Source organism: Sorex fumeus, unplaced genomic scaffold (assembly GCF_029834395.1).
Source record: "Sorex fumeus unplaced genomic scaffold, SorFum_2.1 ptg000265l, whole genome shotgun sequence".
In the NCBI taxonomy this organism is placed as follows: domain Eukaryota; kingdom Metazoa; phylum Chordata; class Mammalia; order Eulipotyphla; family Soricidae; genus Sorex; species Sorex fumeus.
The window spans coordinates 28690287-28716261 of record NW_026606322.1 but is presented as its reverse complement, the minus strand read 5'-3'; the positions used below and the strand labels follow the sequence as shown (position 1 = coordinate 28716261).

Here is a 25975-nt window from a genome sequence, read left to right as displayed (position 1 = left end):
CCCTGGGCACCCCTTTGACACTCTATCTGCTCTGTCCACAGAGGCCATGCCCATGCCCAGCGTCCCAACACCTGCCCCTGGGCCCAGGGCCTCCATCTCCCTTTCTGTCTCCGGAGGCAGCGGCCCCAAGGGACCCCCCAGACCCCAGCCAGCTCCATTTAGGAAGGGGGCAGCATTGGAGGATTGTCTGGTCCCGAGGAGGGCTGGCGGGGGCCAGCGAGCCCTGCCCACGTCCCTCCCCCCACAATCCCCCCTCTAGGAGTTGGTCTTGGACTGGAACCCCCACGGCGTCGGATGACATCCGGAGAGTGCCCAGCACCTGAGGGCAGGTGCGACTGACCTGGGCAGACTCATGTGTTCCAGGGTGAACCGCCAGTGACCTTGAACCCCTGGGACAACCCCCAGTCTGCTGAGGGCGGCCCAGTCTGGCTGACCCCACAGCGATGCCTTGGGATGGACACCCAGTGACCACTGGACTTGCAGCTTTGCTGCTTTCAGCAGGGTGGGGAAATAAACATCAATGACAGAAGTGTCTCTGCAGGCTCGTGAGTTTCAACGGTTCCTTCTCTAACTCTGCGTGGGGGTGGTGGGGCGTAGGGGGTATATTCCTGGAAGTGTTGGGGAGACAGTGCGGAGCTGGGGAACCAAACCCAGGATGCCCCCACGCAAAGCCCGTGTTCCAGTCCTCGGAACGAGCTCCAGATTTCACCTGTGAGATCCCCCCGTGGATGCAGCCGTCTGAAGGCCAAAGCAGGCCTTGGAAATGGAAACAGGCCCTCAACATCAAGTAAGCAAAAGGCCGAAAAGAGAGGACACTGAGAAACTTACCCAAAATAGACATTTATTCACAAGTTAAGAACCTCCCAATCCCCCTGGCCACCCAACTGGTTCCTCAGGCTGCTCCCCACCGGCTGAGGCTGCAGGGGCCAGGGGCCAGACATTGGGGGGGGGGGGGGGGGCGTGCGCCTTGGCTTTTGCAGGACAGGGCCATGTTTTGATCAGGGCACTCAGTCTCACGTGGCTCTGTCTGTCCTGGGCTCACACTTCCCAGTGGCACCACCTCTGCTTGGTTCATGTTTTAGTTTGGGTCACGCCCAACAGGGCTTGGCGCTGACTCCTGGCTCTGTGCTCACTTCTAGTGGGGCTTGGGTGAACCCTATTGGGTGTCGGGGATGGAACTCGGGTCAACTGTGTACAAGACAAGCTTCCTACCTGCTGTACTGCTGCTCCAGCACCTGCCTCAACCATTTTAAGGTGTGGTGCTCACCAGGGCCTGCATCCCCTCCACCGGGGGGTGGGGGGGCCCTGGAGGGGGGAAGTGTGTGTGTGTGTGTGTGTGTGATATGGAGCTGCCGTGATCTCGTGCTCAGTGCACATAGTGGCCCCAGGGATCAAACTCCTGACCATCTGCTGGCCAGGTAGGGGCTCTCAGCCAGGGGCTGTTCCTCTGGAGCAATGCACAGCTTGTAGCTTTGATTAAAAAGAAAGGTTCAGGCTGAATTTCCCGAGCCAAGCTCAAACATTTTTGAATATTACTCAGACAGGGGCTTCTTCATCTTCCTTTCTCCCCCCTCTTGCCTTCGCTCTTTTCTGTTGCAGTGATGCGGGGGGTTGGGTTGGACATGGGGGTGGGATGCGGTATTTGCTGAGGGTCCCTCTTTCATGGGGGAACTCACTCAGACTCTGGGGCCGGGCCCCCCTATGCTGCCTCTGGGGTCATGCCTCATGCCACGTGACCACCCCCCCTCACTTTTACCCTTCGAGGATGAAATGCAGCATTTACATCTAATCACTCTGATTTAATATGCTCTGAGATGTTCGTTATTATTAAAAAAAAAAAAAGAAAGAAAAGGTCCATCCGACTTAGGGGGTCTCAGCAGAAAGAAAAAATGTGGCGTCTCTCCTTGGGTTTCCGTGAGAAATAATCTTCGATGCTGCTGTGTTCACTCTCCGTGAGGCGTTTCCTTTGCGGATGGAGGCGCCCCTGGGAGCAGGCCCCTGCCTGCGGGTCACGTGGGGTAGAGTGCATGTGTGCAGGGTTTGTGGCGTGGCCTCTTGGGGCCCTAAGCACCCACTGCTGTCCGCTCCAGTGGGTCTAGCTGGTCCTTCAGGCTGCCCCAGAGCCTGGCCCCATGCAAGGGAAGTTTCATGGAAACTCGACTGCAGCTCCTGGTACTGGGGGGAGCCTGGGGTGGCCGGCGGGGTATCAGGGGTCTGGGATCGAGGCCTGGAGGGCCCTGCAGAGCTTCACGACGGGCTCCTCTTCATCCCCCTCCTCTTCCTCTCCTGTGGTGATGGCGGCATCGCACACCATCCGGACGTGGGCCAGGAGCGTGTCGGGCCGAGGGGCACCCAGCCACATGTCCTTGATGTAAAGGGACACCAGGAAGGCGGCAGTGGCTGGGGACAGGGAGGAGGACAGGGCTGTGAGCATGTCTACCTGCCCTGCAAAAATGTGACCCCCCCCCACCATGCCCGGCACCCAGGGGGCTCTGCCCGTGACCACATGGGGGGGCCCTGGGTAGTGACCGCGCATTGGCTGTGCCATGTGGGCTCCCTTTGTTTTCTAGCATGGAGGAGGGAGGGGGTCGGGAAGTGCTTCCAGGTCATTGCCCCCACCCCGTGGCAAGACGGCTCAGACTTACCTCGTGTGACCGCCTCCTCCCCGTCGTCCAGGGAGGACTGGCAGAGACCCTCGACGGCCGTGTGGACGGGGTTCCCGGCCAGGCCCCGGGTGGCCAGCAGGCGCAGCATGATGGCGTTGAACTGGCGGGCCACGCTGCCGGAGGGCCCGGCCCACGCCTCGGCTCCACTTAGCTGTGTGTACAGGCCGAAGAGGCCGGTGTCAGCGGCGCCATCCTCGAGGAGCTGTGCCACCACGGCTGGCTGCGGCAGAATGTGTGTCTCTAGCCAGCCCAGGAGCCTGGCGGCCTCGGCGGCGTCTGGCGGGCACCCGGCCATTGAGCGCAGTGCCCAGCTGGCCGCCAGGGCGGCAGTGATGCATTCAGGGGTGGCCCCGTCCATGGGCTCGGGCCCCGGGAACGCAGGGGTCCAGTGCGTGAGGATGGCCCGCAGGAGGCCCTGGCATGCTCCTACGCCCGTCACCGGCAACTCGGGTGCAGCCACCGCCTCCTCGTTCCCTGGCCGCCGTCTCCGGCCCCGTGGGCCCCTGGCGCGGGCTGGGCCAGAAGGCTTGTTCATGTCCCTGAGCATTTCTAGGCGACACAGAGAGATGGGGATCATTGGGGGCCACACGGCGGGGGGAAGGGAGAGGCAGCGCCCGGACACTGTGGGGCCCCCCGTGTGCCCCCACCCTGCCCTCGGTCGGGAGGGGGATGGTGGTGGTGGTCACTCACTCAGCAGCCGGCCGGGGGGCAGCCTCTCAGTGGCGGCCCTCAGGGCCTCCTGCAGCCCGGTGTCCCGGCCCAGCAGAGCCCAGCGCTGCAGCAGCAACATCACGTCCCCCGTGGTCAGCGCCGCCTCGGCCACAGTGAAGCGGCCCAGCTCCCGGAAGGCCTGCAGCACCGTGGCTCGGTACCGCAGCACCGACTCCAGCGTCCCAAGGAAGGCCGTCAGCTGGGCGGCGGTCAAGGCTGGCCTGGGGGGGAGCCACAGGGTAGGTGTGTGTGCGGGACTGGCCGGGTGTCCCCCCGAGCTGACCGGGTAACGGTGAGGGACCCCACAGCCTGTGGGGATGATGTGCCAGCAGGGGCCACCTCAGCCCTGGCCTTGGCCTGGAGAGCTCAGTTCTGAGACCACGAGCTTTGGGGTCTCCTGAGACCCACGCCCCCCACCACCCAAGCTCCAAAGGGGACCCCTTGGTAACTTTCCCCATGACACGAAACACTGGGGTAAGGTGGGGGCAGCCCTGGAGGAAGCCAGACGGGTCAAAGAAAGGTGATGCCAGTTGCCCTTCGGGAAGTCTGGGTGCAAGAGGCAGGTGAGTGGGGAGCACGTGGCTCGGGGTTCTCCTTTCCCTATGCACCCCAGGGGCAGGTGTGTCTAGCAAGGTGAGTCTGCAAAGGCACCTCAGAGAGCCGATGTGGAGGCAAGGGGGTGGGGGGCAGCTTCTTGGAGGCCCCGGCGGGGGCAGGGGCTGGCATCTTACCGCAGGTGCCTGGTGAGCGCTGTGAGCACAAACAGGAACTCGCTGACCAGCTGCAGGGGGAGGTGTTTGGGGGGCTGCTGAGGGTCCTTCACGGCCCCACCTTTATTCCCCAGGTTGGTCTCCCACAGTGCCTGCAGCAGGGAGATGAGGCCGGCCAGCAGCGGGGTCTCCAGGAACCTGGAAGCACAGGGGGTACATTCGGCTCTCAGTGGGGACCCCCTATAACGCCCCCCTTCAAGTCTTCCTGCTCGTCAGCTCACTGCAGCCCCCACCCCCCTCAGCGCACAAGCAACCTCGGCAAGATGTGTGTGTGTTTGGGGGTGGGGGGCTGGTGAACAAATGCTTAGCTAAAACAGGGGATGAGGACCCCAGTGAGAAATTCAGGAGCAGGGGTGGAGAGCCAGGCGGCAGGACAGGGCGGCCCACCTGGGTCCTTTCTCAAGGCACCACAGAGAGTCCCCATTGAGTGCACCAGGAGTGATCCATGAGTGCAGAGCTAGGAGGAAGCCCTGAGCATCGCCAGGTGAGGCCCCCAAACTAATGAATCAATTCAAAAGTGATGGGCTGGAGCGACAGCACAGCGCGTAGGATCTTTGCCTTGCACGTGACCGACCCAGTTTGATTTCCAGCATCCCATATGGTCCCCCAAGCACTGCCAGGAGTCGTTCCTGAATGCAGAGCCAGGAGTAACCCCTGAGCATCACTGGGTGTGATCCAAAAGGCAAAAAAAAAAAAAAAAAAAAAAAAGATGCAGAGAGAGGAGAGAACAGGACCCCCCACCCCCCACCCACCTTCACTGGACACACTGAGCCCCTCCCCCCCAGCACGTGGATCTCGATTACTTGTCTCACTAGTTCACTGTGTGGCTATTTCTATTTTTGAGAAGCCCGTATTCTCTCTCAAGCCTATACTTCCCTTCCCAACCCCATCTTCTAAATAAATCCCCCAAAACTGCACCTTGATTCACCTTAAAAACTAACAACAGCAAATGCAAGTGTGGAACAGGGTCAAAGTCACGACCTCCAAACACATTCTAGACCCACAAAAACACATTCTAGATTCAAGGAGGAAGTGCGATTTGGGCCACACCTGGCAGTGCTCAGGAGCTACTCCCGAAGGTGCTCAGAGAGGAGCCCTAAGTCTCCCCAGGGATGGCACCGGGGTTGGCCGTTTGCAGGGTGAGCATCTTGGCCCTGTACTGCACCCCTGAGAAAGCAGGCATACCTGGAAGTGCTCAGGGGTTACTCCTGAGAGTACTCGGAACACTGTACCGGGTGCTGGGCATCGAACTTCGATCGGCCACGGCAAGGCCAACGCCCTACCCGCCATCCTATGGCTCTACCCCCAGGATGTAACAGGTTCAATAAGGCACAAGGTCAGAGCTTGTGTGGGATGGTGACAAGGCGGTCGAGTGCAGGCCGGGAGGCCCCAGCTCAGTCGGCTCCCCATAGCCTCGAACCCGTACTCGCTTGCCTCTGCCAGGTCACACTATCATCACCCTGCAGCGCCCGAGGGTCCGCTGAGACTCCGCCCGCCCACCCCTGCTGCTCACGGGCTCTCCAGGATGTGCAGGATCCACGTCAGGAGGCTGTAGTCTCGCAGGACCTCATAGGCTGGCTTGGGGGTCTGCGCGGCGTTCTGTAGGATTTCTAGGATCCAAATCTGAAAATCCCAGCACCAGGTGAAAACCCCATCTGGAGGCTTGCAGACATGGCATGTGTGGGGGGAGTGGAGCAGTGCTGTGTATGTGTGGCTGGGCAGTGTTCTATGTGTGTGTGTGTGTGTGTGTGTGTGTGTGTGTGTGTGTGTGTGATGGGGCAGTGGTGTGTTTGTGTGTGTGTGTGTATGTGTGTGTGGTGGGGCTATGCTGAGAGGCCCGTGTGGGAATGGAACACGCAGAGGACTTGGGGCTCCCATGAACACTCAGCCCTCCTAGGGGTCCCTCTAATGTCACAAGGAACCAGCCCCACAAGCAAAGGTGCAGCAGGGGACTGCCCAGGGCCAGCCACAGCCTGAGCCCAGCACTGGGAAAGGGATCCAGCAAGAGGGGCTTGTCCCCTGCACCCCTGCCTGCCCCAGGCTGGGAACTGGATGCGCAGCACCCTCTTGTGCGTGAAAAACCCAAACACACAAGGCCGTACTGGGGTCCGGGGCTGCGGGGCGCCTCCTCCTGCTCCTCCACGTCTTACAACCAAGCAGAGGCGAGAGCTCTGAGGGGCTGCAGTGCAGGCTGGGGGCTGCTCCGGCTCTCCCAGCCACACAGCACACATACACAGGGACACACACGTGTGCGCGTGCAAACACACACACACACACAGAGGCACACTAATTTGTCGGATATGCACACACTTACAGAAACTGATACTTATATTTTTATGTTTTGTTTTGGGGCCACACTGGCAGTGCTCAGGGCTTACTCCTGGCTCTGTACCTAGGGACTGCTCCTGGCAGGGCTTGGGGGATCACTGGGGGTACCAGGGATCAAACCTGGTCAGCTGTGTGCAAGGCAAGTGCTCTACCTACTGTACCATCAGTCTGGCCCGGATACACTTAAAAGTTAAGTCAGTCTGAGGAGAGGGGTGGAAAAATGGTTTACGGGACCTTGGCTTCCGGGAAAGCCAGCACCCCGGGGGAAGCTCCCTCAGCGGGGTCCTGGAACCGCTCTTCTCCCTGCTACCTCGCCCAGAAGAGATTCCTGAGGCAGAGCCACGTTAGAGATAGCTGGACCGACAGTCACCAGCCCCTCTGATATGTAAAAAAGTGCCGGTTAGGTCGGCAGAGACAGGCAAATGCCTGAATGTTTGCCCTCGCGCTTCCTGTAGAGAGTTCAAGAGTAAACACGAAGCGGGAGAGAATCGAGGCTCTCAGTCTGCAAGGTTGGGGTCCCTCACCTCATGCTTTCCCCTCAGGTCTGTCTTGTTTCCTCAGCTCTCACGGTGCCCTGCTTCACACCTGCCAGCTGGGGGCTGGTCCCTGGCACTCCCTGACATGTGAACACACAGGCATAGAGAAAGGCACGCAGGGACACACATGGGCATAGGAAGAGAGGCATGCAGGAACACACAAGGGCATGCACACTGAGACATGGGCACACAGACACACACGGGCAAGCAGAGACACACACGAATATGCAGACAGACACGGGCACACAGAGACACACACAGGCACAAAAAGACACACACGGGCTCACAGAGACACACATGAGCACACAGAGATATACAAGAGCCTGCAGAGACACACACGGGCAGCAGACACACACATGGGCATGCAGAGACACAGGCACACAGAGACACACACAGGCATGCAGAGATACACACAGGCTTGCAGAGATACACACGAGCCGGCAGAGGCACACATGGGCATGTAGAGACACACACAGGCACGCAGAGACATATACGGGCACGCAGAGACATACATAGGCATGCACACTGAGACACAGGCATGCAGACACAAAGGCACACAGAGACACGCGGGCATGGCAGAGACACACAGACATGTAGAAGCACACACAGGCATGTAGAGACACACGGGCACGCAGAGACACACGGACATGCAGAGATAGACACGGGCACACAGAAATACACCCAGGCAAAAAAAGACACGCACGAGCTCACAGAGACACACACGAGCACAGAGAGATAAACAAGAGCCTGCAGAGACACACACGGGCAGCAGACACACACACGGGCATGCAGAGACACACATGGGCATGCAGAGACACACACGGGCATGCAGAGACACACATGGGCATGCAGAGACACACACGGGCATGCAGAGACACACAAGGGGTTGCAGAGATACACACATGCCTGCAGTGACACACACGGGCACGCAGAGTCACACATGGGCATGCAGAGACAGAGACATGCAGACACAAAGGCGTATACCCAGAGAGGCATGCAAACACTTACATGCACACACACACACACACACACACACACACACACACACAAACACAGACTCAGGTCCTGTCCCCCGAGCCCAACTCTGACCCGCGGCTGACTCGGGGCAGCCTCGCATGTCCCAAGTGTCCGGGAGGCTCCACGGGCCGAGGCGCCCTGACACGTCCCCCCCTCCCCAGGGGCTAGGGGCCTACCTGGGCGGCGGGGTCGCAGAGGGGGCTGTTGAAGAAGGCCAGCAGGATGCGCAGGACCCCGCGGCGTGCGTAGAGATCGTAGCAGTGTCTGTCCCGCAGGCCCTGGCGCAGTAGCTCCAGCATCCACTCCCGCTCGACCTTTTGCTGGAACAGCACAGGAGGCGCCCGCTGAGGCCCAGCCACTATCTGTCAGGGCTGCAGGGCCCCGGACTCTCTCTCTCTGGTGCCCAGAAAAGCCAATATGCAACCCGGAAGCACCTCCCCATATAACATGGATGCCAGACAGACCCCGGGGGTGGGCAAGGGGCTGGGGCAAGGGCTGGAAGGGGAGGCTGCAGGGGTGGCCTGGGGTGGCCAGGCCAGGCGGTGCCGCGCACCTCGAAGTCGGAGCTGTAGAAGAACTGGAAGAAGCCAGGGATCTTGCCCATGTGCAGGAACTGGTGCGACAGCAGGAACTTGGCGAGCTTCATGTACATGTGCTCCTCTGCGGGCAGGCACAGGGCAGCCTCAGACACAGGGGGTTGGCACCTCTTGGGGCGCCCAGCATGCCAGCCGACCCGAGGGGCGCCCAGCAGCAAGGGGCCCGGGGCGCTGTCGCCTGCTGCCACCAAACAGGCTGCAGGGGCACCCTCATCCCATGGGTGGAGGAGGGGACAGGAGGCGGCCCCAGCACATGACCATGCCACACCCCCTGCCCCGCCTCTGCCCCGCCCCACCCCACCCCACCCAGCCCAGCCCAGCTCAGCCTCACCCAACCAAGCCCAGCCGGTGGGTACCTGGCTTCAGGACCTGGCGGGCAGCTTTGGCGATGAAGAGCACCAGGGTGAAAGTGAGCCGCATGTTTGGTTTCCGGATCCCGCTGCGGACCACGTCCAGCAGGTACAGCACCTGACGAGGTCACGGGCGGGAGGGAGGCCGGCGCTACCCTCATGCTTCTCCCCAGGGAAAACCACAGCTCCGCACTGGGTCGGGGAAGGGGTGAGGCCCAGGAGCCTTGGGCTGTTTGGGCCCCCTCCCCGGGCCTGTCTCGGACCCCCCCCACCCCACTTGGGCCAGTCCTAGGACTTCTCCCCTGGGTCTGTCCCTGGCCCCTCTCACCTGGGCCTTCTCGCGGAATCGCGCCCCCTCCACATGGGAGTAATAGGCCGCCAGCACGGAGTAGGCGGCCGCGCGCATCTGTGTGTCGTAGCTGCTGAGGGCCGCCACCGTGAGGCCCAGGGCGTTGGAGTCCAGGAACTTGCGACAATCCACCACGAACTCTGCGGGGGGGAGCACGGTGGTCCGTATGCCGGGCGTGGGGTGGGTTGACCCTCGCCCTCCCGGCTTCTCCCCACTCCTCCCCGCTCCCAGATCCCACCAAACGTCCCCTGACCCGCGTCTGTCCTTCCTGGCACCTGACCGGGACCACTGGTGGTGGGGAAAGCGTGCCGGTGAAGGGACGGGTGTTGGGACACTATGACTGAACCCCATCACAAACGACTTGGTAAATGGGGCAGGAGCAATAGCACTGCCGGGAGGGCGTCTGCCTTGCATGCGGCCGACCCAGGTTCAATCCCCAGCATCCCATAGGGTCCCCCGAGCACCGCCAGGAATGATTCCTGAGTGCAGAGCCAGAAGTAACCCCTGTGCATCGCCGGGTGTGACCCAAAAAGAAAAAAAAAAAAAACCAAAACTCATATTGCCATGATTCAATTAAAATAAATAAATAAATAAATAAATGGGGAAATAAACAAATCAAATAAATTAAAGTCGCTCTGTTCAGGGGAAGATATCACCGCCCCCCTCCCGGCCCAGCCCACCCCCACCCCCCAGCCTGTGGCCGCCCCGCTGTCACCTGGCCGGGTGAGCTCGCTGAAGAGGTGGAGGAGGAAGCAGGGGTCGTAGAGGCCGTCCAGCTCAGGCATGCTCTTGTCTCGGAACACAGGGTCCTGCGTGTCCTGGGAGAGCCCCTTGGGGTCACAAACGTGGACGCGCCCCAGGGTGCTCAGAGTACTAGCCACTGGGGGCAGCCCGGGGTGGGGCTGGTTTGGGTCCCCCCCTCCCATGTGAAGGGCTTCCGGTGGGTGCCCTGAGTTCAGGGCCGCACCTCGGGGGACAGCAGCCGCCGGTTCTGGGGGAAGTGCAGGATGGTGGCCATCATCCGGTCGGGGTCCAGCAGGCGCAGCACGTCCCCAACGCTCGGCTCCTGCCACAGTGACTTGCCCAGGCTCCGGCACGTCTTGTGATGGTCCACGGCCGCCGGACCCCACAGCAGCACCCTGGGGAGGGGGCACAGCGGACGAGGGCCGCGGGCTTGGTCCCGAGTGTATGAGGCAAGTGCCCTGCCAGCAGGCCTATCCCTCCAATACAAGCTAACTGATTTTTGTACACATCCTTCGGTTTCTATGTCTAAAGCCCTGCTTAACCCCCGGGACCCCCGCAGGCTCCCTGTGTGGTCACAGCAACCTGCTGCTAACCCTGAAGGCCCAGCGGCCTGTAGTTGACTGACCCCGACTATTAGCCAACTCCCTGCCTCCTCTAACCTGGACGCCCTAGGTCTGTGAGGCGTCACATCTGCAGAATTCCAGAGCCCGTAATCACAACACGGCCTGCCTTGGGCAGCCCTCTGCCTTGCCTCGCTGGCTGTCCAAGGCCGTAGAAGTGAGGGGGCACCCAGGTGTCTGTGAGACATTAGGCCCCGGGGCCCACAGGTGAGAAGGAATGGAAGTGCCTTCCCGGCTTTCTGGCTCTTCACCCGGGAAGGAGATTTTCTACTTCACTCCCCACTGCTGCAAACGGGGGAAAAACACACGTAAGAAGACACACACAGATACACACACACACATACACACACAGAGATACAGTCACACCAACACAGATATACACACATACACGCACAGATACACACGAACATACAGACACACAGATACAGATACATATAAACACACTCAGATACAGAGAAATACAGACACACACAGATACAGTCACACCAACACACAGTCACACCAACACAGATATACACACACACAAATACAGATACATACATACACAGAAACAGATAGATACACACACAGATATATACAGACACACACAGATAGTCATACCAGCACAGATAAACACACACAATCACACAGAGATACAGACACACATACACACATACAGATACAGACACAGATAAATATAGATACACACAGAGAGACATACCAACACACACAGATACACACATGATAGTGACACCAACACAGACACACACAGATAAAGACACATACACACAGATACAAACAGAGATACAGTTACACCAACACAGATACACAGAGTGAGATACACACTGAAACATACATATACACACACAAAGACACTCCAACACACACATACACAGATACACACAGAGATAGAGTTACACCAGCACAGAAACACACACACACCAACAGACACAGACACAAAAACATATAGACAGAGACAAACATACGCATAGATACTACAGATACACATTCAAAGACAGACACACACATACACACATGGAGGTGGGGCTACAATTCCAAAATGGGGGCCAGGCCCTGGGTTTTCTCTCTCATGTTTTCTCCTGTTTCCCACCGCGGATCTCTGGTTCTACCGTTTCCCATGCACGTGGGTGGTGTCTGTGTGTGTGTCACACACACACACACACACACACACACGGCACTGGCACCACACTCCAGGGGCCAGCCTGGGGGTGGGCGCTCACCGGAAGCTGATGAGGCTGAGGTGGTTCTGCTCGTAGGCGCGAAGGAGCAACAGGATCTTCTGGTCTGGAGGAGGGTCACGGCTCAGCCTGCAGCAGGGGCCCAGTCCCCAGCCAGCCCACCCGGCAAGCCCTCCCCCCACCCCCCCCGCAAACCCACCCCTCTCCGCACGCACCCAGGGCGCTGAGCGAGGCGCCATAGGCCCCGAGGAGCACGGCGAAGTGGCTGCTCTCACAGACGGATGGACAGAGCCTCACCAGCGCCCGCATCAGGTCCACCAGTGCTTCTGAGGGGGAGCAAGAGGGCCGGGGGCTCAGAGAGTACCTGGAAGGAAGACCCCCCACCCACATCTCTGCCCCCCACATCTCTGGGCTTGACCCAGGACACTGCCGTGACCCCCTTGTCCCCAACACGAAGCCGCCGCCAATTCTACCACCCAAGGCCCCTCCCCAAAGTGGGTCCCAGCTCCTCGTGTCAGAGCCCACCCCTGGGGGAGGGTCCCTGGGATGAAAGGCTGAGTCTGGCCCTGACTCCAGCCAGGCAGGACCCTTCAGACTACCCAGGACTGGGATCCCCGGGGCAGGGCACCCCTGCGCCTCCTTCTTCCTGACCACCCCGAGTCCGTGGGAACAGCTCTGGGGGCCACGGGGGGTGGGGTCTCACCCTTGACGTCCCCATCAGCATCCTCCAGCAGGGTGGGCAGGAACAGGGAGTGCTGGGTGACCATCGCGTGCAGCCGGGGCAGCGGCAGCAGTGGTGGGTCACGGGCAGGGCCCCCCAGAGGGTACAGGAGGGGCAGGGCTGTGTGCAGCGCCCGCAGGAAGGCGCCTTCCTGATAGCGGAACCTGGAGAGGGGGCGGGGAGAGCATCAGACAGACACACAGCCATCCCCAAGTCACAGATAGACAGACCCACACCTACCCAAACAGACCTACACCCACCCAGACACACAGATCCACATCCGCCCCGGACACACAGACCCACACCTGCACAGACACACACACACACACACACACACACACATACACACACAGACTCTAGACAGACAGACCCAAACTCACCCCAGACAGACAAACCCACACCGGCCCCAGACAGGCAGCCTGCCCCCAGACGGACCTAAACAGACACATGCCCAGCCACCCCGGACAGACAAACAGACCCACACCTGCCCCTGGAGCTTCTTGCCCAGGGTGACGGTGCTTGTGTCACGGCACCAGGAGCAGGAGCCGGCACCCCTCCCCCCACCCCCAGCCACCACAGCCAGCGCAGGCGCCTAGCGCTTACTTGAGCCCGGTCTTCACCAATGCCTGCCAGTCCCCAGGCTCCACCTCGGGCCTCGCGTCCTGTGGGGTCAGGTGGGGGAGGGACATGCACGGAGTGTCCAGTGGGGACAGAGCTGCAGCCAAGCGCCCCTACATGGCCCAGCAGCCAGAGCAGGGGACATACTCCCCCCCCCCCAGCTCCCAAGGCAGCACACAGGGCCCGGTGGGTGGCCCCTCAATGGTGGTGTTGATGGGGGGGGCATCTGCACCCTAAAGAGCATGGAAGGCGCCGGCTCGGGGTGAGGGCAGCAGAGATCTGGCAGGAAGGGCAGAGCCCAGCAGGTAGGTACGAATAGGGAGGAGTCAGCTCTGGAAGGTGCTGGCTGGGAATGCACTGTCCACACTTGGGGTCTACGCTGTCTACACCTGGGGTCCGCACTGTCCATAACCAGGGTCTACAACTGTCTACAACTGCGGTTCATGCCATCTACACCCGGGGTCCACACTGTCTATACCCAGGGTCTACAATGTCTACAACCGGGGTTCATATTGTCTACACCCGGTGCCACACTGTCTATACACGAGGTCTGCACTGTCTACCCCTGGGGTCAACAGTGTCTACACCCAGGGTCCACACTGTCTGCCCCCAGGTTCCCAGGTTCCACACTGCCTACACCCGTGTCTGCGCTGCCTGCACCCAGTCCCATACAGGATCCTTGCAGGAAGTTGTTCCTATGACTGGCACTTCCTGTCCCCTCTGGTTCCGTTTTGCTGACGCTAAAGCTGGGCTCCAGCAAAGGGCAGGGAGGTCATCTGCCAGGCGTGCAGCCCAGCCAGGTTCAATCCTCAGCACCCCACAGGGTCACCCAAGCCCCGCCAGCAGTGACCTCTGGACACAGAGCCAGGAGTCAGCCCCGAGCACCACCGAGCGTGCCTCCCACACATGAAAATAAAAAAGAAACCTGCTCAAGGAAGAAAACAGACAGGAGGGAAGGCGGCAGATCCTGGGGAAGACAGACCCTGGGTCGGGGGCTGTGACTCACTTCCCCGTCTGCCCCTTCCTGTGCTCTGCACTCCTGTGGGGTCCCTGTACCACAGACCTCGAGCCGAGCGGTGAGCTTGGGCACCCCTGCGGGGACGCGTTCATAAACCGCACAGCAAGGTGAACCCCAAGCGCCAGATCTAGGGCGGTGCCAAGGACACTGGGGTATATGGGTCCAAACCGCTGTCGATGACCCGAGGAGACAAATCCCAAAAAGGAAGAGTCGGGGGAGAGAGGGCTGGAGGGCGTTTGCCTTGCACACGGCTAACCCAGGCTCCATCCCCGGCATCCCACAGGGTCCTCTGAGCCCCGCCAGGAGTGATTCCTGAGAGCAGAGCCAGGAGTAAGCCCTCAGCATCACTGGGTGTGTCTCTCCCCACCAAAAAAAGGAGTGGGGGATGGGAGTGGGGAAACAAAGACCATAGGGACCCGCCCTTCTGACCCAGGTGGGACTTGGGGTGCCCGGTCCTGACCCAGGAGACAATGACAGGAACTCCCACTGCCCCCAGCCACATCCACCATCCAGGGGATGGACAGGAGTCCCTGTTCCTGCTCCGAGAGGTGCCTGGCACCCCTGGACACAGCCCCGCCCCCCACCTCTGGTGTCTGATACCCTCCTTCCCCTTCGGGCTGCTGAATCAGGGTGCCCACCAGCAGCTTGGTGAACCTTCGCAGCATCGCCGTCTCACGATCCCGGGTGCTGTCAGAATCCTGTTCAAGCGGGCCTGTGCCGAAGGAGGCCGCCAGCCACCGGACACAGGCCGCCAGCTGCGTTGTCTTCCAGGCCTGCAGCTCTTCGGCCGACTCGGCCAGGGCGGCCGAGATGGAGTCTGCCAGGTCCCAGCTACAGGGGAGATGAAGAGTCCCAGTGAGAGGGTGGGAGGTGCTTCAACCCATGCCCCCCAACCCCCTCGCCCACACACACACCACCTGATGTGGTCTCACCTGCAGACCCTCTGCCTTATCTGGCCCCACCACCCCACCCCCTTTTGAAATTTGTTTTTTTTTTTTTGGGGGGGGGGTGGGCGGGACACACCCGGCAGTGCTCAGGATTCATTTCTGGTGAGGCTCACAGGGACGCGGGGGGAATGGAAGAGCAGGCAGGGCCAGGGAGAGTGCTTTAACCCATTGTGAGGACACCGTTCTCTCAGGGTGAGCAACCAGGGGGGCAGGAATCATCCCTGAGCACTGCTGAGGGTGGGGGGGTGGTTCCCCAAATAAGAAACAAACCATTCACCCAAGCCCTGGAAACGATCATCTTTAAAAGAACAAAGCAAGGGCTGGAGGGACAGGGCAGCAGGGAGGGGGCTTTGCTCGCCTTGCACAGGGTGAAGCAGGATGTATGGTCCCGGCATCCCGTATGGTCCCGAGCTCGTCAGGAGGAATGCCCAAGCTCGCCAGGAGTAGCCCAATACATAAGAACCAAACCAAGGACCAACAGTACAGCGGGGAGTATGTTTGCCCTGAACCTGGCCGACATGGATCTGAGCCCCCAGCAACCCCTAGTGTCCCCTGAGCACTGGGAGGTGCGACCCCCAAGAGCAGAGCCAGGAGGAACCCCTGAGCATCGTCACGTGTGGCCTCAAAAAAAGAGAACAAATGGAGCTGGAGCACAGAGGGTAGGGCGTTTGCCTTGCACGCGGCTGACCCGGGTTAGATTCCCAGCATCCCATATGGCCCCCCAAGCACCGCCAGGAGTAATTCCTGAGTCTATAGGCCAGGAGTAACCCCTGTGCATCGCTGGGGTGTGACCCAAAAAGAAAAAAAAAGAGAGAACAAAGCTGCTCCCCAAATGCACCCAAGGCTAGTACTGACACTCTGAACTGCACCCCACAGGACACAGTGTTCCCCCCGCTCCACCGGCTCAGTCAGGGGTGCAGCAACCACTGGGGGCCCCAAGTTTCTGCTCAAAAACCTCCTTGGTGCAGTCCGCAGGAATGGGGTGCCTTGGCCTGAATCTGGCCATCTTGACCTCAGCTCACTCTGCGGGGCAGGGCTGAACAGTGTGAACCACACCCGGGGCCATGCTGCCCACCCCCAACCCCTCCCCACAGCCCTTCGCACCTCCTGAGGCTGCCAGGGGTCTGAAGCATATCAGGCAGACGGTCCATGAGGCCCGCGAGGTTCTTGGCCCGTGCAAAAGGGACCAGCTGGGCCAGGACCTCCCAGTGCAGCGGGGGGGCCTCGGGATCTGCGTCGGGGCCCAGCAGCCCGGCCTGCAGGCGTCTCCACAGCGCCTTCCTCAGGACGGAGATGGCGGCAGCAGGCGCTGGGGGGAGAGGGGGAGGGAGTGAGAGGCGGGGGGCCTGCAGAGTGCCGCCCCCATGGAGAGATGCCAGGGGCTCCAGAAGCGGCTGGTTCCACTGTCACATCCCCAGGAACCTGGACAACACTTCCCCCCACCCCCTACCCCTGCCGCCCCCAGCTCACACCCCTGCTCAGACCACGGGCACCCATGGGCGCTCTGATGGATGCTTCAGGGGCCTGGGAGCACGAGGGGGGCAGGAACTATGGGCTAGAGGAGTGGGGAAACTCCTCTTTAGTTTGCTTTGGGGCCACCCCTGGCGATGCTCAAACGATCCCCAGCACCTCACATGGTCCCGAGCACCGCCAGGAGTCATTCCTGAGTGCAGGGCCAGGAGGAAGCCCTGAGCATCGCTGGGTGTGACCCAAAAAGAAAAAGAAAAAAGAAACAGAAATGGAGTGATCCCTGAGTGCAAAGCCAGGAGGAAGTCCCGAGCCTCACCAGGTTTGACCCCCGCCCCCCCCCCCCCAAATAAATGAGTGATTCCTGAGTGCAGAGCTAGGAGAAACCCCTGAGCATCGCTGGGTGTGCCCCCCCCCCCCCCCGGCCAAACAAAAGGCCAAGAGGAGAGGGACAGAGTCCAGAGCATCAACGCAGAGGCAGGAAGGGGAGGCCCAGAGTGTGGGAGGGTGGGTGGGGTAAGCTGGGGACCCCCAAGACCCCTCAGCCCTAGGCTGCTCCCACTCTGGCCCCATGGTGGTGGCCTCTGACCAGTCGCCTGGCCCTGACCCTTGCCGTGGGCTGAGGAAGCCCAGAGATGGGGAGAAGAGGGAGGGTCTGCCATAGGGGGTCGTGGCCGTACCTGCCCGTGGCCTGGTGCTGGGGTCGCTGGCGCTGCTTTGCAGGTAGGCGTGCACCAGGGGCAGGAAGTCATCCAGCTGCTCCCGCAGGATGGGGCCCACGTCCTCCCGCCCGCACCAGCGCTCGAAGCTCAGCTGGTGGGTCGCGCTGCGGCGCAGGAGCAGCTCTGCCAGGCCCAGAGTGGCCGGTGAGGGGCGTGCCAGGCAGGCGGCTAGGAGGCCCGGCCCGGCGGCGGGCACCAGCTCCGGCCGGTCCTGCAGTGCGTGCAGGAGCGCGGCGTCCAGCTCAGCGGCGGCCAGGCTGGGCAGCAGGGTGCCCAGGCCACGGGCGTGCTGGGCGGCCCAGGGCAGCGGGCTCCTGGGGCCGCGCGCCAGGAGCAGCACCAGGCACCGGCCCAGCGCGTTCAGTGGCCGCCGGGGCCCAGGTCGCGCCGGGTCGGCCGGGGCCAGCAGCTGGGCCTCGGGCAGGTCGAGCAGGGCCAGGGTGAGCTCGTGCATTGGGCCGTCGCCCAGGAATGGGTGCAGCGCCCGCAGGGCCTCCAGCTGCGGCAGGGTCTCGGGGGGCGCCCGCCCGCGCTGCAGCTCTGCCCGCACGCTCCGCACGATGGCCGCCGAGTACGCGTCCAGCAGCCCCAGCTGCCCGGTGCGCTGCAGGACGGGCGCGCTGGCCAGCAGCAGTGGCAGGACTCCCGCGCTTAGCCGGGCCGCCAGCAGCTTGACCAGGACCGGGCCGAGGGCGTGGGGCGGCAGGGCCTGCTGCTCCAGCGCCAGGTACCAGCCCTCCAGCGTTGGGTGGCGGAGCACAGCCGAGAGCATCTCCTCCAGCGTCTGTGGGACAGCGACAGGCAGAGGGCAGCTGAGGCGGGAGCCACGGTGGCTAGGGGACAGTGATGGCTGGGAGGGGCCTTGGCACGGGCAGAGCCTCGGAGGGGGCGTGGCCATGATAGGGGCGGGGCCACAGTGGGTAGGGGTCAGCAGCCAGCCAGGAGGGGGCACAGCGGGCAGAGGCCAGCTCCTGGCCAGCTCCACGGATCCCAGGGGCTTCTTGGGATGCCCCTGTAAAACACTGTTTTCTTGAGGGACGGCCGGACCCCACCTTGTAGGCTCCAGGGTTGGGGGTTGGGGGGGGACTGCGTGGTACACAGGAGGGCCAGCAGGAAGTCACACAAGTTGGGCATCACCTGGTCACCTTGGCCAGGCGGGGTGACAGTGGGCGGGCTGAGTGGTGCAGAATGAGCACTTGTCTGTGGGGGGTGGGGACAGCTGGGCCACAGGTACAGGGGACCACCCTTCCAAGAGTCTGGCACTAAGCCCTGACCCGATTCAGAGTCACCCCAGAGAGTTCGGGGAAGCTGCCGAGCTAACTGGCCTGAAGAGGCCCAGGGCCTCTGAGGTACCCAGGGTGCTGGGAGGATGGTGAGGAGAGGTGAGGAGGATACAGAGGTGGGGTTGGGAGGATGGTGAGGTGAGGGGGAAGGACAGTGAGGTGAGGTGAGGCCGGTGAAGTGAGGAGGCCAGTGAGGTGAGGCAGGGAAAGACCATGAAGTGAGGTGGGGAGGATGAAGAGGCGAGGAGGCCAGAGAGGTGAGGTGAGCACAGTGAGGTGAGGTGGGGAGGACGGTGAGGTGAGTAGGACGGAGAGGGGTGAAATGAGGACTGTGAGGAGGGAAGGATGGTGAGGTAAGTTCAACAAGGTGAGGCGGGGAGGGCAGTGAGGAGAGGCAAGGAGAAAGGAGAGGACAGTGAGGTGATGTGAGAGCAGCGAGTGAGGGGAGGACCTGACATGTATCCTGTCACCTCCTGAGCCAGGCAGGCCAGCTGGGGGTGTGAGTAGAAGCCCCTCCCATGGCCTAGCCCGGCCAGCACATAGTGCCCAGGGTGTCTGCCCAGGGCACGAGGCGGGAAGCACAGGAGCGCGAGGTCAGGAGAAAGGGGTACAGAACCAGGATGGCAGGCAGCGGTACCTTGTCACCGGCCCGCTCCAGTGAGGCCATAGCCTCCATGTCCAGGAAGAGGTCGGTGTCGGCGTCGGCCTGGGCAGTCACACACTCCTCCTGCCTCTGGGCATCCAGCTGGGTGCAATGGACCACCAGGTCCCGGAGGAGGTCCAGGAGCAGCTGCAGCTGCGGGGGCCCCACGGTCTTGCCCAGCTGTGGGGACGGACAGGGGGACAGTCACCGGGCCAGCCGGGACTGCTCAGAAACGTCCTTGGGCAATGCATGGTTTCACTCCTTCATGCTCTGCTCAAGGCAGGATGAGGGTCCCTGGATGGCTCTGAGGGGGGAAAGGTGGCTTTGGCAGAGGCCTGTGGACAGCTGGGGGGACGCTGGACCCCTCCCCATGGCGGCAGGGTGCATGGTACTCACTTGGCCAAAATTGTCCACTGTGCTCCGGACGTAGAGTAGCAGGTGGCGGGCAGCGAGTGGGCCCCGGTGCAGGGGGAGGCCAGGGAGGGCAGCCCGCAGCTGTGCCTGCACCTCTGTGTCCAACAACGCCCCCTTCCGCTCATAGGCCGCCTGCAGCAGGGCGGGGAAGGAGGTAGCCGATGGGTCCTCGGGGCCAGAGGTCTCGGGCGTAGGAGTCAGCTGGGGGGAAGGGAAGGAAAGTGTCGTCACCACCCATTGGCTAGGCACGTCCAGGCACCACTGACCGTGGGCTGTGGCATTTCTCAAGCCTGAATGCCGGCAGCTCCCGAGTTTTACTGGGCTGCGAGGGCTTGGACCCCCCTAGACCTGTCACGTCACAGCGAGCCCCAGTCTCAGCCCCTGTTCATCCCTGGGATGTCGCAAGGATTCTGGCTTAGCCGCAGGGGGCAGCTCAGCAGGAGACCCCCAGGGGACAGGGGGTCAACGTGCCATGGATGGACGTGGCCACGGGGCTGAGATGGAGCCTGCGCAGGCTGGAGGGGAAGGGAAAGCCCAGAGCCCAGGAAAGCATCCGGTTCAGCCTGAGTCTGCGGCTTCCTGGCCAGGAAGCCAGGCAGGGCTGAGAGAAGGGGTGCATGGCAGCCACGGGGAGTTAAAGTCAAGGTGGGCTGAGGGGTGGGCGGGCGGGTGTGTGATCCACCCCCTTAAGGAAGGAGCTAAGGCAGCCCCTCCCCAAAACCCCTGGAGGCCACAAGCCCCAGCCACAGCCCAGCCCTCACAGCTCACACAGGGACAGAGCCACGAAACAACCTCCTCCCCAAAACACACACACACACACACACACACACACACACACACACACACACACACACACGGTCTCTAGGCAGGAGACAGACAGACACCCCAGGCTGTTGTAGATAGAGACATACACACACCCAGAGGCTGTAGTCAACAGAGAGAGCCCCAAACACAGGCACCCAGGCTGTAGTAGACAAGAGACAGACAGACAGACAGACGCACCCCCACACACACTCAACGGTCTCCAGACAGGAGACAGACAGATGTACATCCCAAGCTGTAGTAGATAAATAAATACACACAACCAGAGGCTGTAGTCAACAGACAGACACAGCCCCATACACTTGCACCCAATCTACAGTAGACAGAGACAGACAGATACACACACACACACACACACACACACACACACACACACAGTGAGTTCTAGGATCCAAAGGGTGAAGTAGACAGACGGACACACACACACACACACACACACACACACACACACACACACATTGGGCTCCGGGATCCAGAGGGTGTAACAGATAGACAGACACACACTGAGTTCTAAAAGTTCTAAGTTCCAGAGGGTGCAGCAGATAGACAGACGGACACACACCTCCCTGAGCACTCACCGCAGGTGCACGGTTGGCCTCTGGGACCCACAGGCTGTAGTAGCGGCAGAAGCGGGGCAGCTGCGGGCAGCAGCAGGGCGGCAGGGGGGCGTCCAGCTGGTCGTAGGCCTGCAGCAGCAGGCACAGTGCCAGGGGGTCGCGCTGGCTATGCAGCAGGTCGGTGAGCACAGCGGTCAGGTAGGTCACGACGCTCTCTCCTGCGCAGGGTAGACAGGAACCGTGGAACTCTCAGCAACATGCACACACGCACACATGTACACAAGCACACACACACATGCACACATACCAAAGGCATGTACACAACACATGCACACGCACACATACCAAAGGCATACACACGCACAGGCACACATGCACTCATGTACACAAGTACACACACACACACATACCAAAGGCATGCATACACACATGTGCACACACACCCCAAAGGCCTGCATATACACATGCATGCATACACACATACACCAAAGGCATGCACACACATGCACATGTACACATGTACACAAACATTCACGCCCACAAACACATGCATACACAGGCACAGACATGCACACATACACATGCATGCGCATACACACGACATGCTTGCACACAAATACAGACACACGCACATATACACATGTACACACGCAAACACACATAGGCTACATGCTTGCAAATACACATGTGCACACATGCACACATACACACAGGAGGATCCCATCAACCCACTTCCTCTCCCCCTGCACTCCCCAGGGACCACCACTTCCCCCTCCTCCTGTGGCGGCCACACACCAAGACAGTAGAGCCACCAGATGGAGTGTCCAGGACCCTGAGGCTGCCCCTCCGGGACAGGGGCCTGGAGAGGCCCCACACTGAGAGTGACAAGAATGTGGCCTCTGCCTTGGACACCGAGGTCACGTGGGCAACAGCCACAGTGGCTGAGTAGGGGTCAAGCCCTCTGTGGGTGGGACCCAGTGGCCCAAGTAGCAACAGAGTCTCAAGGGGGCAGCAAGGGCTCAAAGACAGGGGCCAGAGGGATGGTGCAGTGGGCAGGGCACTGAGGGTTCCCTAAGCCCTGCTGGGAGTGACTGCGGGTGTGAGCCCTGAGCACAGGAAGCGTCAGCACCCCCACGCCAGGCCCCTCCAGCAGCCCTACTGCCCCCGTACTCCTCTCCCAGCTGCCAGGCCCAGCCACATGGCCTGCTGCTGGTGGTGGCTGCCCTGGGCTTCCAGAGCCCGAGCAACCCACTCCTGTCCTGGGCACCTGGCAGGGCAGAGAAGACAGGCGAGGGTGGGGGTGGAGGGTGCCCTGGTACCTGCTTCCTTGTCGGCCCCAATGATGAGCTTGTTCCGGGCTTGCAGGGCAGCGGGGACCACGGCGCTGAAGGGAAAGGTGACCTGGGCCATATCCTCCGTGAGCGCGAAGCCAATCTCCTCATCCAGCCCCTCGCTGCCCTCCACCAGGACGTCCACCATGTCCAGGACATCTGGGAGGGGCAAGGGGGGAAGGGGAGGGCCAGGGAAATCATGCAGAGGCCGGGTCTGGAGGCTTCGGCCACTCCAATACCCCCCATCCCCCACACCCCAGTGGGGAAGGAACCTCAGAAGAGAAAATGAATAAACACAGGCTGATTTTCTCTCTCTCTCTCCCTTTCTCTCTCCCCCCCCCCCCCCCCCCCCCACTACAACAGGAGGAAGGATGGGACAGAGGAAAACATGGGTCCGATCTGATCGAAAAATCCAATTCTGCCTGACTTTGGCTTTTATTTTTTGGCTCTTTAAAAAAATAACTCAAGTCATGAGTTTAGTTACAGTCATTCCATCAACACCAATCCCAACTCTACTACACCTTCTCACCACCATTATTTCCAATTTTCCCGACTACCCCTCGAACCTGTCCCCATTGCAGGTCCTCGATAATTTACTTTCCGTTGCTTGCTAAAATTTGCTAAAAGGATGATCAAAGACTGTTTCCTTAGAAGAAAGTGTGTGCAAGGCTTAACCTGCAACAACAGGTGAATAATCTCTTACACAAGGGCTCAGTGGCTCCAGGGTGAGACATTACAATCTTCACACACTTTCTCCTAAGGAAATCTTTCTTAATCATTTTTAGAGAATCATAACAAGCAATATGAAATAAATCATTTCACGCCTGTTATTGGGCAGGCTTAGGTGGTGGTTAGGAAAATGGGAAATAATGTTGGTGGGAAGGTGTAATGGTGGTGGGATTGGTGTTGAAATACTGAATGTAACAAATCACAGTCACGGTCCTCCCGTTGTTCATCAATTTGCTCCAGGGGGCCCAGTAACGTCTCCATCATGAGACTTGTTACTGTGTTTGGCATATTGAATACGTCACGGGGAGCTTGCCAGCCTTTGCTGTGCGGGCGAGATACTCTTGGTAGCTTGCCAGGCTCTCTGAGAGGGGCGGAGGAATCAAACCCAGCTCGGCCAGGCCAGCTGCACGCAAGGCAAACACCCTACTGCTGTGCTATTGCTCCAACCCGTAACAAATCACTGTGAACAATTAAAAAAAAAAAGAAGAAAGTGTGTGAAGATTGTTGTATCTCACCATGGAGCCCTTCAGCCCGTGTGCAGGAGACTACTAAGCTGTTGTTACAGGTCAAGCCTTCTGTGTTCTATCTTGCTAATCGAGGCTGGTCGCTTCCTACATTACAGCCCACCCAGTCTGGTGTGCTACTCCTGGTTTGTCAGTGTTGTCGAGTTTGAAATGTCACAGCCGAAATTGCAGCTGCATGCTCTGGGTGTCTGAAATTCCTAATGGGGTGATACAGCTGGAGTTAAATTCTCAACTGGCGGCTTTGGGGCATGTGCGTGACTGCCGGGAGTCCGGAAGTACAGGGAGATGGGGGGAGGTCACCCATCCACTCTGCCGGACCTTGGAGAGCAGAGAACTGATGGTCTCATGGCTTCTCCCCCAAGAGGCTTAGATAACACACACACACTCTCTTTCTCTCTGTCTCTCTCACACTCTCTGTCTCTGCCTCTCTCTGAGGCCAACTCCTGGAAAATCTAAACATCTCTGCCTGACAGAAGTTATGACCTCGCTGGAAAGAAAGATGGCGGCCGCATGGGAGCCTTGTGGACAGCAGGTATGAGCCGGGGGTGAGGGGGCGACTAAAACCTCATGGGAAGGAGGGCGTCCCGGCCCGTCCTTCACGCCCTACTGAGGTCACCAGTTGCCCCCCACGGCCATGACTCCAGAGCACAGAAACCAATCTCTTAATTATCTGACTCTCAGTAGAAATACTTCCAGGGTTAAATAAGTAAAACAGCAGAAATCCAAAACCGCGCGGCTTCTATTGCGGCCACGCAACATTATTTAATTCTTGAACCCAGCTGTAGAAAGCAAATCATTTCACAACGCTTTTTCAGCATGGCTGATTTGGGGGGGGGGGGGGGCGGTAAACTCTAAATAATAATGGTGCAACTTTTATCGAAACAATGAAGCTAGTCAAAGTAGATAGAGTGTTAACTAAAATTCATCTGCCTCACAGGCCATTGGGGGGGTGGGGGGTGGGGTTTATTGGGGTTCTTCGTGGTGAAAAATAAGTATTGGTAAAAGGAAATGTGATTGATATTTGCATGACTGAGACCTAAACCTGAAAGCTTTGTAACTTTTCCCACAGCGATTCAATAAATAAATAAATTATATATAAAAAAAAAGATAATAACCCCCAGACACAGTAACAACAAAGTCTCCAATGGAGACGTTACTGGGCCCGCTCGAGCAAATAAATAAATAAATAATTAAAAAAAAAATAAAAATGCAAAAAAAAAAAAAGACGTTAGGACCTCAGTTCATTCAGGGGGAAGGAAGGGATGAAGCTCCAGCAAGCCTTGTGAGGAGGCAAATGAGCATGTGGCCCCCTTGGATAGTTCCGTGACTCCTTGGGGCCAAGCCCGGGGGAAAGAAACGCTGCGTGCGCAGAGGGAGCCAGGGCCAGTGCTGGGTGCGTCTCGGCGCGTGGAGGCCAGGGGGAGGGCTTGGGGGGAGGGGGGATCCCCTACCGTCAATGTGGGAGATGGGCAGGCTCACGTCATCGTCGGCGCCCTGCCTGCTCAGTGAGGCCTGCAGCGTGCTGGCTTCCTGCACGAAGTCGGACACTTTGTCCGTGTACACGAAGGGACTCGCCACCACGGTCAGCAGCACCTGGAGGGCCAAGGGGTCGAGTCAAGGGCAGCGCCGTGTCCCGGACACAAAACATGCATCTGCCATCAGGGTCATGCAGACCTGAACACGCACCAACTCCTTGGGATTTGATTCAGATGCTCCCTTCTCTGCTCCCGGAGGCTTCCGATCTCCTGCTGCCCACTCCCTCCCCCCACACACAGACAGGAAGGGGGGAAGGGGGCGAACAGAGGCGGGTGCGACTTCGCCTAGGGCCTGTGAGCAGGGCGACCTGCACAAGGCCCCCTCATGCTCACCCGCTCCAGGAACTGGATGACGGCTTCTCTTCGCTCGGCCGCCGTGGCATCCAGGTGCTCCAGCCACAGCTCCAGCTCCTTCCACGTGTGCTCGAACACCCCCGTGTCCCGCAGGATCTGTGGGGTGGAGGGGCACGGGCGGGTTCCCAGGAGGCTGCAGCGCTCAGGGAGCCCCGGGAGGAAGCACAGACCACGCCCCCCCCTACCTGGCACCAGGACCTGTCGGGGAGGACACAGCGGCCCCCTTCCTCCCCTGCACCGGGAGGGGCAGGCTTCAAAATGTGCCTAAGTGGGGCCTCACAGAAGCCCTGGGGAGTGAGGGGGGGGCTCCATCACGGCACCCCACGGTGTCCTGAGATGGTCTCAGCAAGAACACACCCTCCCCCAACACACATACACACGCATATGCACGCACGTGCACGTGACATACACATATCCGCGCGCGC

General features: G+C 60.1%; 1 protein-coding gene across 1 annotated transcript in view; it reads right to left on the bottom strand.

The window, feature by feature from the left end:
- Positions 1–1342: 1342 nt before the first annotated feature.
- Positions 1343–25975, bottom strand: part of URB1 (URB1 ribosome biogenesis homolog) — a 46569-nt gene continuing 21936 nt past the window's right edge. The window contains exons 16-39 of the mRNA XM_056109223.1: positions 25530–25646; positions 25113–25254; positions 22397–22567; positions 21099–21295; positions 19681–19899; positions 19279–19464; positions 17317–18142; positions 16274–16478; positions 14861–15053; positions 13190–13248; positions 12569–12750; positions 12081–12191; positions 11908–11971; positions 10291–10462; positions 10039–10141; positions 9303–9463; positions 8981–9092; positions 8582–8688; positions 8205–8348; positions 5661–5770; positions 4109–4285; positions 3357–3598; positions 2646–3215; positions 1343–2400 (exon numbers count right to left, since the gene is read on the bottom strand). Of these exons, the coding sequence (XP_055965198.1) occupies positions 2207–2400; positions 2646–3215; positions 3357–3598; positions 4109–4285; positions 5661–5770; positions 8205–8348; positions 8582–8688; positions 8981–9092; positions 9303–9463; positions 10039–10141; positions 10291–10462; positions 11908–11971; positions 12081–12191; positions 12569–12750; positions 13190–13248; positions 14861–15053; positions 16274–16478; positions 17317–18142; positions 19279–19464; positions 19681–19899; positions 21099–21295; positions 22397–22567; positions 25113–25254; positions 25530–25646 (4764 nt within the window). The 3' untranslated portion in view covers positions 1343–2206. The remainder of the gene's footprint in view (positions 2401–2645; positions 3216–3356; positions 3599–4108; positions 4286–5660; positions 5771–8204; positions 8349–8581; positions 8689–8980; positions 9093–9302; positions 9464–10038; positions 10142–10290; positions 10463–11907; positions 11972–12080; positions 12192–12568; positions 12751–13189; positions 13249–14860; positions 15054–16273; positions 16479–17316; positions 18143–19278; positions 19465–19680; positions 19900–21098; positions 21296–22396; positions 22568–25112; positions 25255–25529; positions 25647–25975) is intronic.